A 13,035-nucleotide genomic window follows, 5' to 3' on the forward strand; every position below is an offset into this window, starting at 1 on the left:
TATTTTCTGAAACAGAACGACAACAAATCCTCCCAGCGCAAAGTGCCGCGATTAGAGCGGCCATTCCTTCTTTGACGCCAGGGATCAAGGTCATAAGCATCTTAGACCTGGATGTTGTAATGAGCCGACTAGTAGAAAGATGCAGCCTCCTGCTAACGAGAAACTGTGACAATGTTCCAGTTTGAATGGGACTTTTAGTTGAATAAGCGAGTGAAGTTTCATTCTGAAGTTTTGTGCACTTTGTCAGCTCTTTCCTGTGTCCTCGTCATGTTCGTATTTCCCTCCAGACCAAAGAAAAGTTCTCAAACTCTGAAGGATCTAAGATGAACCTGAGAGTGTGTGTCTGTGTCATGTTCTGTAGCTCAAAGGGCTGTTGGGGTAGAAAGAGTGTTCCTGTGGTGCTCCTCGGTTTGGGAATCCAACTAGTGGAGTAAGAAAATCTGACTTTAATGTAAAGGCAAGTAAAGATGGTTGCCTTTGGGTTGTGGGCAATATCTCTGCATCACGTACTTCAGCACCCCAGATTTCTCAAACCTTGCTCAGCACGTTCTGTCGTTGGTCTGATTTGAACAGATTTGAATTTGGTCCAGGCCTGCTCCCCTGAATCGCACAGCGGACAGAAGGAATGATAAGAATTTGCTAGGTTTCACAATTTGCCAGCGAGACGTTCCCCCGTGAAAACCCATTCGGACAAGTTCTTTACAATTTGCCCAGCAGCGCTGACAGAAGTACATATGCCTCCCAGTGGGCGGCCACCGTGGTTTCTCTCTCTCTCTCTCTCTCTCTCTCTCTCTCTCTCTCTCTCTCTCTCTCTCTCTCTCTCTCTCTCTCTCTCTCACACTCTGCCTTTCTCTCTCACACTCTGCCTTTCTCTGTCCCCCTCTCCCTCTCTCTCATTTGGCTTGATACGAATAGCTTCAGCTACATTTGGCAGAAAAACCCTGGTTCCACACATACGAGAGAAGAATGGTCAACAATGAGCATTTGATATTTTAATAATGAAAATAGTAATTTATTGCAGCCTTGAAAACGCTCTTGTTTTTGATAACTGCCTCATGACAACAAATAAATGATTCATTGTTGAATCTTTTAATCGATGAAAATATACCTTCTAGGGCTGTAACAATTATGTGTGGTTTGCATTTTTCACTTTCTGACATTTCATTGGCTTAACTATAAACCATTTTTTAAAATTTTGATTAGTTGCCACCCCACAACAGTTATTCTGTATTTGCATGAGCAGTGAGGACTATTGCACCAAATTTACCTCTCCTAATTGTTTCCCTTAGCATCATCAACAAATGTCATGACTGTATTGACACAGACACGCACACACACACGCACACAAGCTGGTTAGAACCAAAACCAAAACTGAATCAAATAGGCGTGAGAATCAAGTATCGTCGTGAAACAGGAACAACAAAGCTTCCTTTTAGGATGAAGAAACATTGTTGATGTTGCTGAGGAGGAAACAAAACATGGTTTGATACCAGAGTAAAGGATCGTATTCGTTGGAAGTTACACAAATGTGCAGCTCTATGGGGTAAAACCTCAAGTATTTACTCCAGCACCACAAATGTCACCATGCGATGCAATAGGAAACTCTGAGCGACACAACAAGCACCAGAGAATTCCTGCTCGTTGACCACACAACATACAGTGCCTTATTAAACTAAAAGAAAATGTAATATTCACAAGGACGGATGAGACTGGGGGTGATAAATGATGAATTATTTTTAGGTGTTTTGCAGCTCAGCCAAAAAATATACATGAGACACACAAGATTAGTTCCATTTCCTCAGCAGTTTATTTATTATAGAAGATGGTCTGCATGTACAAAGGCAGACGTCTGGAGATGTTAACATTTTCTACATAGAAAGATACGATCATCAATTTCCTCAGTGAGCGCTGCTCCTGAAACATAATGTCTCTGGTCTTATGGTTTGACAACACTTTATCATCAGTCATTCCTACAAAATATAATAAATAACATCATCACCTGCAATTTGCTGTGTCTATTTTTGGACGGTAGACAATGATGTCAATGTTACATGTCACACATTATCTTCAGCTCATGCCTCAGAAGCAAATCTGGTGTCTGAGCATCCATCAGACATCTCAAATGTCCTTCACCTCCCGACACTACCTTTTGTTTACGTCCCCCGCAGTGTCCCATTGTTATTGAAAGGTTGCATCGCCCTTTCTTTTGGATGTGCGTCTGACAGCAGCTGATAGACGCATGTGGAGGTTCGCTATCTGCACTCAGCCGCCGCTAAATGAATAAGTGGATTGTCCATTTGGGCCACAGTGAAAAGGCTGGAGCAGAAAAAAAGCTTCCTATCAGACGAGCAGATGCTGTCGTGTCAAGAGATAAGAAAAGAAAAGGTGATTTCAAACATGAGTCCAGGACGACAAGGGGCTGTAAAACGAATTAAAACAAGCACAACAATTACATTATCGACCAAAGACAGAAGTAGACAAATACTTTTCTTTCATATTGACAAAAAAGCCTGTTTCATGATTTTCATACATTTATCAAGTAAAAATACCTCACATTCTTTTGTCCCTGAGTTTTATAATATTTTTCACCATATTTATTTGATGGTAAAATGAATATTTTGTGTTTCAGACAATTTCTCTGACAAAACAAGTCGGTTGAATCTAACTTCTTCAGCTCACATACTTTGTATCTGCTATTCTGACATTTTCTAGACAAATAAATCAATTAAAATGACAAAAATACACATTTGCAATCGTATAGCAAAATGGAACTGGAACTTAAACAACATATGATGTCCAAAAAGTATATTTTTTACATTATAGTTTAAACAATTAAGTGGTTATTTAAGTAAAAACATGCATAGTTTGTACAATACATTATCAATTTAATAAATATTCAGATTCTTTGTGACACCATTTGTGTTAAAAACATGTAGTCTATAAACTGGCCTTTTTGAAGTCGCTTCATGCAAATCCTTTTTATTGTCTCCTCAGTCTTCACGAACACAATGTGGGGAAAAACTGCACAACTTCCTTGACCTGTTTGCCCATTCAACGCTATGCCACTCAGCAGGCTGGCAACAGGCCCGACACTGCACCCTCTCCCTCTGGGGCCCGAACAGAATGGGTAGAAAATGGAGGATGTCGTGGTCGGTTTAAGTGTGTGTCTGTGTATGCGTGTGCATGTCTGTGTGTGTGTATGGATTTAGGCACAAAATGGGGTAGACAAGGGCTGCTATTGTTTAATTTCTATTCTGGAAAGGAAATGCCTCCACTGGTTTGGCAGCATTGCCCTGCTACTATCTGTCTGTCAAATGAAGGTGTAAAGTGATGTCATGTTATTGTTGCACCAAGGAAATGACCGGGGGGGGGGGGGGGGGGGGGGAGTTGACAGTAAAAAAAGAGCTGTGATTAAAGTCTGTAACTGGTATGCACGGAACGCCATGAGCAGTTTTGGGCGAGCAGCTTTGAAATACCCCTGAGGATTTCTCTTATCGAGAACAGCATCTCGGTCTGTTTTCCCTCCAGCGTGGGGCCACCTGCGTTCCTGGAAGGATTCGTTTGGAAAAGGAAGGGGCAGGGATTAGATGGCGTTACTGGTGTTAGCTTAGAAGCCTGAGCTACTTCCCAAAAGTCCAAAAGCCAGCAGTTTTTTCTTTTGTCTTTTATCCAGCTCCACACAATGAGCAGAATCTCAGATGCAGCCTTCATCAGCGTGCCCCAGTTTCAGCTGTACCCACTTCTATTGGTCGTATCTCTCTCCTTTCTGTTCCTGCTCTGAGTTTTTCCCTTTTTCTTCCCAAAGACTGGAATAAACATGAAGATGAGAGCAAACACGAAACACCTAAGTGGCGTTGAAAGCAGACATCAAACGCCCTCAGCTTTTGATCTCAGCACTGAGAGGAAAAGAAGCGTAAAGAATCATCTGTTAGAATAAATCCAACTAGGGTTTTTTTTATTATATGTTAATCGTTTGAAACGATGCAAAAGAAAAATGCAAGAGGTTGCTTTGGATTCAATGCTCTCATCTCTATGTCTTAAAACTTTTAATATGTCTTCTCTCCGTGCACTTTGTGGTGATTGTGTTTGGCGCCGTCTAAAAGAAGACCAGTAAGAAAGGGGGGGAAAAAAGAGGAGAAAATTAGACCGGAAAATGCAGGGCCCACCGAGTGGAAAGGATGGGGTCCTTTACATTCTTTCCATAGAGTCAATCTGAAATATTTGAGACTCAAGCCACAATTGATGGTTTTGCATATTTCTCCCTGTGAGGCTGCATTTGAGTGGCGCTGTTTTATTCACCCTGATGTCACTGTGGCATGGGGGGAAAGAAAAATAAACCTGCAACACTGCCACCTAGTGTTGCCTTTGTGTCACGGTTACTTAATACTTATTGCTACAGAGGTTAAAGGAAGTTCTTCCTCTTGTATAGTCAACAAATTGAATTCTCTGTGACTGACACAGGTTCCGTCAGTGACATTCCTCCTGTTCTCTTCGAGTGTCTGTTTGAATTCTGTGACTTGATCCCAAACTACATTTATGAGAGTTATATCTGGGGTTAGATGGAATTTTTTGTTGCCTCATGTTTGTGCTGGGCAGCAATGAGGGAAGACAGAAAGAGGAAAAAGGTGGTGATGAAAGATGAAGGGTCTCGGTCATTGACCTGTTGTGAGCACACAGTTACATAAGTGGGACGTTGTAGTTACATAGGTGGTTTGTGTGTTTTTCACAACTAGGTCACCTCACCACCTCAGAGCAGGTGTCAGCATGTGAGAGGTTAGAGAAAACACATTTGGTGTTATGCATTTGATAATTTCTGTGTAAAATACAAGTATTAAGTTAGGTCAAATGTATTTAATTAATTAATAAAACAGATAAAAAACACAGTAGAGAATCACAACCCATGAGGACATAGATGAGCCAAATTCCACTGTGCAAGAAAAGATGCACTAGTGGATTCATTTTTGAATATATTTGTAAGGATTCTCATTGTTAAAAGTTAAAACAAGGAGGACGACATTGTGAGAGACGGCTTAAATGCAAAGGTTCTAGTGTATGTCAGCGTTTAACTCCTGTAAAAACATGTAAATCAGGTCGGGCACTGCACAAACTGAAATTATTTCTACACAAAGTTATGTGAACACATGTTCTGTACATATCTTGTGCTTGAAACAGAAACTAACTGGTCGTCTTCATCATCACATTAAGGAAGGACTTATAATAGGTGCCCCAGTTTTCAATCCTCCATGAATCACGTGGACATTTTAAACTGCAGCTGAACGAGTCAAGGCTGCAGTTTCTTGGTTCTCCAGTAGGCGGCAGTAGATATTAGAACATAGCCTCTGTTAAACCTTCCTGTTCAGTGTTTCACTGACCAAAGACACTATAAACATGAGGATGTGGTTAGTGAGGATCTTGCTGTGTGATGTAACAGGGCAGGCCCCCCCCCCCCCCAGGACAATACAGTTTCCTTCCTAAGTCTATGTATTAAAGGCCCAACCCAAATAAAGCAATAGTAATTATACGTGTTTAGGCTTCTTCAAGGGGCCGACACTTGGGGGTGTAGTTTCATAACATAGTTTTGATATGAATTCATAGCCTGCAGTAATGTGCTGCATATTTTTGGACTTCACGTGTTTCTGCTATTCTTATTATTGCTTATTTGGTTTTGTTTATCCAAGGTCATGAGTCACACACCAAAGACTGGTTCTGTTATTGTTTTCTGCATGTTTCCAATTCCTCAAACCCTTTTGAACGTATTATTGACGGACCTTTAAAAACTCTGACACTGTAACCACAGTTCATCCGCACATCTTGTGAAATCAAACCAGCACAAACCAAGTGTCATTCAGAGGTTTTGGTCAACAAATCACACAAAACTTTCCCTAAGCGAACGATTGTTGCTCTCAGAAACACAACCCAAAGACAAGGTGGTCATTCTGTGTAGAGCGAGTGTACCACAGAGAGTCTGTTGTGCCTCTGGTCCGCTGTCGCCACGTCTACCTCCAGTTACCCACCGACAAAGAGATCCCAGTAGCTGCAACCAGAACCGCAACACACACACACACACACACACTATCTGTCAGCGGCCAAGTCTGTACCAACAGACAGTGGTGTAGCTGTGCGGGCTGCCAGCTCTCGGAGAGGGCCACTTTGTTTCACCTCTGACTTGGAGTCAGGCCAAACAATCTGAGAGTGGCTCACTGAGTCACTTGATGAAGTAATTGAATGGGGAGTTTATAGTTGTGCGGCATAGTTGCATTATTAATTTTGTCTCTGTAATGTACTTTTTTTTTTTTTTATTCCAATGTTCAGTCTAAACAAACCAGTGTCCTTTTTAAAAAGTTTTCTGCGGTGGGAGAAGCAAGTGTGTCACCTGCTGAAGGAACAAGTTTCAATATTTGCATTTAACTTTCTCTGAAAAAAATCTGTTATTTTGGGGATCTGTATCAAACAAATATGATTATTATACTAAATTATAAACTTTCCTTTTTGCCTGAATAAGAACAATCTCTTATCACCTTGATAAGGATTATTAACCGTTCTGTGCCCATATATTGTTAGTACAGTTAATCGGATTGTTTTCTCCTTTGTAGAATTAAGAAAGCAAATGGTGGCAGAATAGTTTTCTGCCATTGATTAATTTACCAAATCAAATGATCATATCCACTCTAATATAAGCCCCAGTGATTGTTTGAGTGTTTACTTCTTCACCTCTGCTCCTGTGTCTGATCACACGTTTGCTCTTCCTCTTCAGGACCTGGAGATCGTCTACTCGTACCTCCACGGGATGGAGGCCCTGTCCAACCTGCGAGAGCACCAGCTGAGGTGAGTGTCTGCACACGTTCACGGCATTTAATTAACTCAAAGCTCGATATCCCCAATCACACACATTAAAAATGCAAATTAAAACATAGTGACAGCTCCTCAGTTATAGTCGGGGTGGGAAAATTAACACGGAGCCAAACACCAGTGGCATTTGTCTGTCGCTATAACAACTTAAAGGTTGGAGTGGTTTTACTCTCTAAAAAGAAGTTGTGGAGGATTTTAAGACCCGTGTCAAATCTTTCGGGAGTTATCATGTCAGCAGTCATTTATTTTGTATTCTTAAGTTTTCCCCCGACATTTTATATATAAAAAAAAGAATTAAGGGTAAAATCGATAAAGCAAATTTTAGTTTGCAACCCTAATTTCCTTAAAATGGTTTGTAAGCTAATTCAGGAAGGTAGAAAGGGACCATACAGTTTAAAAACCTAAATGACAAGTCAATACAAGTTTATTTTATTATAACCTATATAAACCTTCAAACCTGAAATGGCGGTAACATCCAGTTCAGCCCCTCTTATGATTTCTACCTTCATCTCTCCTGTTACCACGTTGGCTTTCCCGTCTTTCCCGTCTGGCGTGAACTATCCAAACAGTGCATGTCAGAAGTCTGTTCCCAGCATGCCTTGTGTGCATACATGTGGATTATACTGGCGAGGGAACAATGTAGCAGTACATGACCCGGGAGCTGGAACATTCCTCTGCGTGACCCCTCAGAGGCCTCCCACCCTGCAGTAACCCCCCCCCCCCCCCCCCCCCCCCCCCTCGCTGTTTGGATCCTGCGGAATGTCCCCGTGGTCCCACAGACCAACCCACCACCACAACTGCTGCCAACTTCATCTGAGCGGTTGTGGGTTTTCCTATCTTTGAAAAAAAAAAAGAGGAAAACGAGCCTCCCAGCCAACCAGACATCGCACCAACCATGGGATTGTGTTATACTTCATTCTCCTGCAGGAATGTGTTGTTTTTCTTCTGTGGTTCTTGTTCACGGCGACTTGTTTTTTAGTGACAGGATTGTTTTTCTCTACTTGTGCAGAGGGGGCTACACGACGACAGCCGCCCCCAGCTACTCTTAAAGCCTCTTTTTGTTTTCATCAGCTTCTGTTTATTGTAGTAGCCTGCCTGTAATGTTGAGGCTTTCTTGTCTCCTCTGGGAAAGCCTGATATGGATGATTTTTTCCCGACACTCTTTATGTGGAGGAAAAGGGAGTTTGATTCCAAATATCAGAGAGTGTGCCTAATAAATATAGTTTAAAAATAACGGCACTTGAAAAGATATTTCAAACTAAGAAAAGCATTTCACAAACAGGAGCTGTGGGAGCGCAAAGTACATCTGTGCATAAATTATGAAAGGAAAGTAATGCACAGTGTCCGCTTGATGAAATGTCTAATCCCTTTACATTGGCATGAGGAGCCTCGTGACTCGTCGGTTAATTGTCGAGATCCCAACACATAACTAACGGTCTCTGCTGCCCTTAAACACGGCACTAAACTATCCGCTGCCACACTGGAGCCGCCTGACTTTAATTGGCCTGGACGCGTTCCAGGTGACGCAAGCGCAACCGGCAGTGTGTCGCTAATTAAATTGAGATGTTTAGCACTTGTTCATCTCGTTATTCAAATCAATCAATGTGTAATGGGTCAATTGATTCTGTGTTAATTTGAGTGTTAAATGCACATAAAGAAAAAGATAGATGGCATAAGAAAAGATGCTTGGTGATATAACTGTAGTAATTTTATCTAAAGCTTAATCAGTAAACCTAAAAAACTGAGGTTTCTTTTTAAGTAAACACACACAATCAACAGCAGAATCCATTGTAGAAGCGGCAGAAAAAAGCAACCTTCCCACTCAGCAGTAGACCCACTACATAATAGAATGAGTCACAATGAGCTCACTACTATGCTCTTGTTCTTTATATGGTGTCACCATTGTTCTCTCCATCTGTAGTACAACCTACTACTTTCCACTCAACCTTTTAAAGCTACACTCTACTTCCATGTTTTGTTTATCAGCAACAAGCTCAATATGAGTCACTGTAATTTACAAAATCGTCAGTTGTATATTTATTGCCTGAAGGTAAAAGATAATATTTCAGCAACAGCTACATTTTGATTCTATTCTTTTCTTTGTTTTGTCTGTTTTGTAATAATGTTATCAACCCCTTTATTTAATTCAAGTTTCTATTACTGTTGTTTTCTGATCATCACCTTCCCGTTCTGCTCTGTCCCTGCAGGATAATGTGTGAGACGGTTCGTTATGAGAGACACGAGGCCAACGAGGTGCTATACTAGTAAGTACCACAATGTCTGGTCGTGTCTGTGTGTGTGTGTGTTTGTGTGGGTGGGGCTGCCTGTGCGTAAATGTTTATTGATGATATTGGGGGCAATTCTTGCTTCTTCACCAGCGTATGAAAGCAAAGACAAACTGTGAGCAGCCAATGTAAGAATATCTAAATTCATTTTGATCAAAACATACTGTGGAACGACCAATGTAACATACGTCTTAATGAAGGCGAGTGTGTTTCAGTGTTTCCAAACCACTGAGGACCATGAAGTGATTCCAAGTCTAATTTCAGCTTGATTCTTTACGTCACTGTTTACCGAACTTAGAAAAGTAGCTTATAGCCCCTAAAACATTTCAGCCAACGGGTAGAAAACCAATTAGTTGTGTTGTTTTAACGTTTCCTCCCTTTGAGCTATGTGTTGTGGAGGGTTAATATGATTGGAAAGCTGTTTCCAGAGAGCTTGCAAGTGTCTTTAGATCCTCGCTGAAAGGCTGCCACAACTACATTAAGCAGAACAACAGACAGTTTGTTTGACTGGTGTCACATGTTGACGTCTTCCAAACACCCATGGTGAGAATTAAGACAGTTAATTAACTCTATCAGCGTCTCAAGGAGCTGGAGAGGGCGCCTCGCCGTCCCCCCCTGCATCCTGATCCCCAGCGTGTGTGTGTGTGTGTGTGTGTGTGTGTGTGTAGTGTGAAGGGATGATGAGGAAGAGTCAACACCTCATTAGAAGCCCACTTGTCGGTGTGGGAGCTGATTAAACAATAGGAATGCAGATTAAGCAGTGGTCGCATAATAGACTCCAGTTCCTGCAAGATTCCCTCAGGCCCATCACACACACACACACACACACACACACACACACACACACACACACACACAGTATCAGGCCAACTTTACATTGACGCTAACCTACTCTATAATCATTATACACGTCAAAAATGGCTTCTTACGGCAGCAGAACCAATTACCAGTGGTGTTGTCATCACACTGTTGTAATATTTATCTTGTCAGGCAACTTCGTGAACGTGAAGAGTAAGACGATGGTCGTCTCAGTGCAGCTATGCAGGAGTGACGGGCAGAATTTATTAGATGCGACTTAATCACTATGTTCGACTGGTGATTTGTTAAGACAAAAACAAACAGAAAGTAATATACTCGCACTAATACTCTTTAGTTTTAAGATTCATCACTTCTGCTTGATTTACATCTGGAGTCCACGATATTCTGGAGTCCCAAAGCATCTAAAATGGAGACTTTAGAAAAGGCTTCTGTCCTCAGTCAATTTGAAAACGTTTAAGTCTGGACGGACAGAAACTGACTCTTTGGAAATGGAATAGAAAATGCACAAGTGTGGATGTAGTCCAAAAGTCGGTTTATGCTGACGCTCAGTTGAGTTACCAGGTTGTCTCTCTCACACCAAATCTCAGCTGTGATGCACATGTTTTGTCTTTTCTGACAGAAAAAAAGTCCAAGGACAAAATATTTCCAACTCAGTGCAGAGTCAGGGCAATTGCAGATAATCTTTGGTGTTACAAGCATGCAGTGATTTCAATGGCTTCCTGTGGAAGCAGTCAAAGAGAAGGACATGACAACCTGCAATTTGCTTAATTTGACCTTCGGCAAAAGCACAGAAACACAGCAGGTCGTTTTCCTTTTGGTTTATTGGTTAATTTAATTTGCACTAGTCTCTACACTTTGCCATTTCTCTCTTCTTGGTACAACTGTTTGTTTGCATTGAATTTGTGTGCGTCTGCACAAGTGTCTGCATGCTTGCATGTATTAACCTATAAAAAGCCAGTGGCAGCTCCCCCTGATAAGAGCTGGGTGTTAAACAGCAGTCGATCAGATTGAGTTGCCTCCTTTGCGGGATCCTAATCAGTCTCCTCTGAATATACAAGCTTCTAACTGCCTGTCTTCGTTTCCTCATCCGTTTCAGACGACGGCAGTAATCTGCTGGGGAATGGGGTCTTTAAAAGTCAATGGGGGAATTTAATGTGATCCTATCTCAATTAAGTTGTAAAAATTGTATGGGTTGTACATTGAGATGCTCGTAAAGAGAGTTAATTTCCTCAAGTCAAAGGGCACCTTCAAATTAAATATACTTTTAGTAAAATCCATAATGACATTTGTTAAGAGGAAAATGTCACCAGTTACCATTTACACCGTTTACAAACCATAAGTTAGTAAAGATACTGACAGTTAAAATATTCGGCTAAAATTGCATTTTCTCAGTAAGTGAATCTCACTATTTCAGCTCCAGATTTTATTTGAGTTGAAATTCTTGAATAAGCAAAGCAGATTCTACGTCGACTGGAGAAAACAATGATTTATTGCTGAGCTGTGTTATATTACTTCCCTTGCTTCATATAAATCCTGCCTTATATCATGTGCTTATATGATTTAAGCAAGATAATATCCAGGAGAACATTTATCATAGAAATAAATCCTGTATGTATGTCTGTGTATTTACTGTTCTGCACAATGCTGGATAAAACCACTGAGATTTATTTAAGTATCAGAGTTAATGTTGCACACACTGAGCGCCTCACTCTGCCATATCGCTGACAGTTGGATGTCCTGGAGGAGAATACTTTAAAAAGTACTCGTTTCTCCTGCTTGGGGCTATAGATGGCCTGAGTGCAAACACAACATGCACAGATACAAACACACAGTTCCACTTAATATCTCATGACAACATCCCAGAGCCTGAGCCCTCTCAGGATTTACCACCCAGAGATTATAGTGCTAAAGCCGTCCTGAGATGGAGGCTGACCTGGCACATTTTATAGTGGCCGGTAAAGTGTTTGCTCGACCTTTAACCTCCTCCCATGTCGGCCCTTTCAGTGCGGGACTTGGCTTTGACCTGAGCTAAACCGGAACGTCTGTGCTTATACAACCATATTCACAAATGCTAATGTTATAATATTTTGTTGGAGTGGTGCAGTCGACTTATTGGCTGTCTGTGCTTGAACCATTGAATAACCAACGAAGCATTTAATCAAAGCTGAAAGGATAATTTTTATTTTAAACGATGAATCATTTGAATATATTTTAAAGCTAGGAAGCTTATAATTCAGGCATCGGTCCACTTACCAAGCCAGATTTGATCAATCTCAATGAAATCGGTTAAATCTTGCAAGTTGAAGACATTTAATAATTATTCCTGGAGCAGAAGCTTTCTCCAGATCTTCACCAAAACACTCTTTTGAGCTAATGTCCCATCTTTCCACAAGGTTTCAGGGAAATGCATTTAGTTAACAAGCCGATAAACAAACAAATAGACGAAATGCAAAAGCCTCCTTTGCAGAGGTAATGATTGCTCTGCACATCGCCTCATGTAATGCAGTCCATGTTTTCCCTCCTCTGTATTATTACGTATAATGAATGTGAAAGTCAGACCACACATTGGAGGTTATGTCAGTTTTTATCAGCTGGAGTGGAAGTGCTTTGAATGCCACCTACATAGCACTTCATGAAAAACCAATTAATGCAAGCAGCTCCATCGACCAGTTGCATAATGTCACTTTATTACTTGTTATAATGGAAACAACAACTGAGTCTGAATACATTTGCCCTTTCCTTTATTTTGTTCTGGGTGGACATGTTTTCATGATGTAATAAAAGGTACCTTCACACGTCTGATTTTCCTTTGCTGTGTGACCGTCACACTGAAATCCAATTTTCACTGTCACAGTCAGAGAGCTATATGCGCTGATTGTAATAATTAAAACAGGAAGAATCACAATTTCTACGTTGGCGCTGAGCTGTTTCGTTAAAAAAAATCAGCAAACACAATCCAATCACGTTTCCAGAAGAAAAGAGAAACACCGTAGAACCGGTTCGATATTTTAACCCCTGGCCGCGGTTCAGAGGCAGTTACGACGCCCCAGCCCCGTGCAGCTCTTTACTCCCTATGAATCTG

At 41.2% G+C, this 13,035-nt stretch overlaps 1 protein-coding gene across 6 annotated transcripts in view; it reads left to right on the forward strand.

Moving 5' to 3' along the window:
• The window catches only part of rapgef2b (Rap guanine nucleotide exchange factor 2b), a 98,850-nt gene that overhangs the window by 19,496 nt on the left and 66,319 nt on the right, over positions 1-13,035 (forward strand). For all 6 annotated transcript variants that reach the window (XM_053428719.1, XM_053428716.1, XM_053428714.1 and 3 more), the window contains exons 2-3: positions 6,755-6,825; positions 9,057-9,113. In XM_053428719.1, coding sequence (XP_053284694.1) covers positions 6,755-6,825; positions 9,057-9,113 — 128 coding nt within the window. The remainder of the gene's footprint in view (positions 1-6,754; positions 6,826-9,056; positions 9,114-13,035) is intronic.

The sequence above is a fragment of the Pleuronectes platessa genome, chromosome 8 (genome assembly GCF_947347685.1).
Source record: "Pleuronectes platessa chromosome 8, fPlePla1.1, whole genome shotgun sequence".
In the NCBI taxonomy this organism is placed as follows: Eukaryota; Metazoa; Chordata; class Actinopteri; order Pleuronectiformes; family Pleuronectidae; genus Pleuronectes; species Pleuronectes platessa.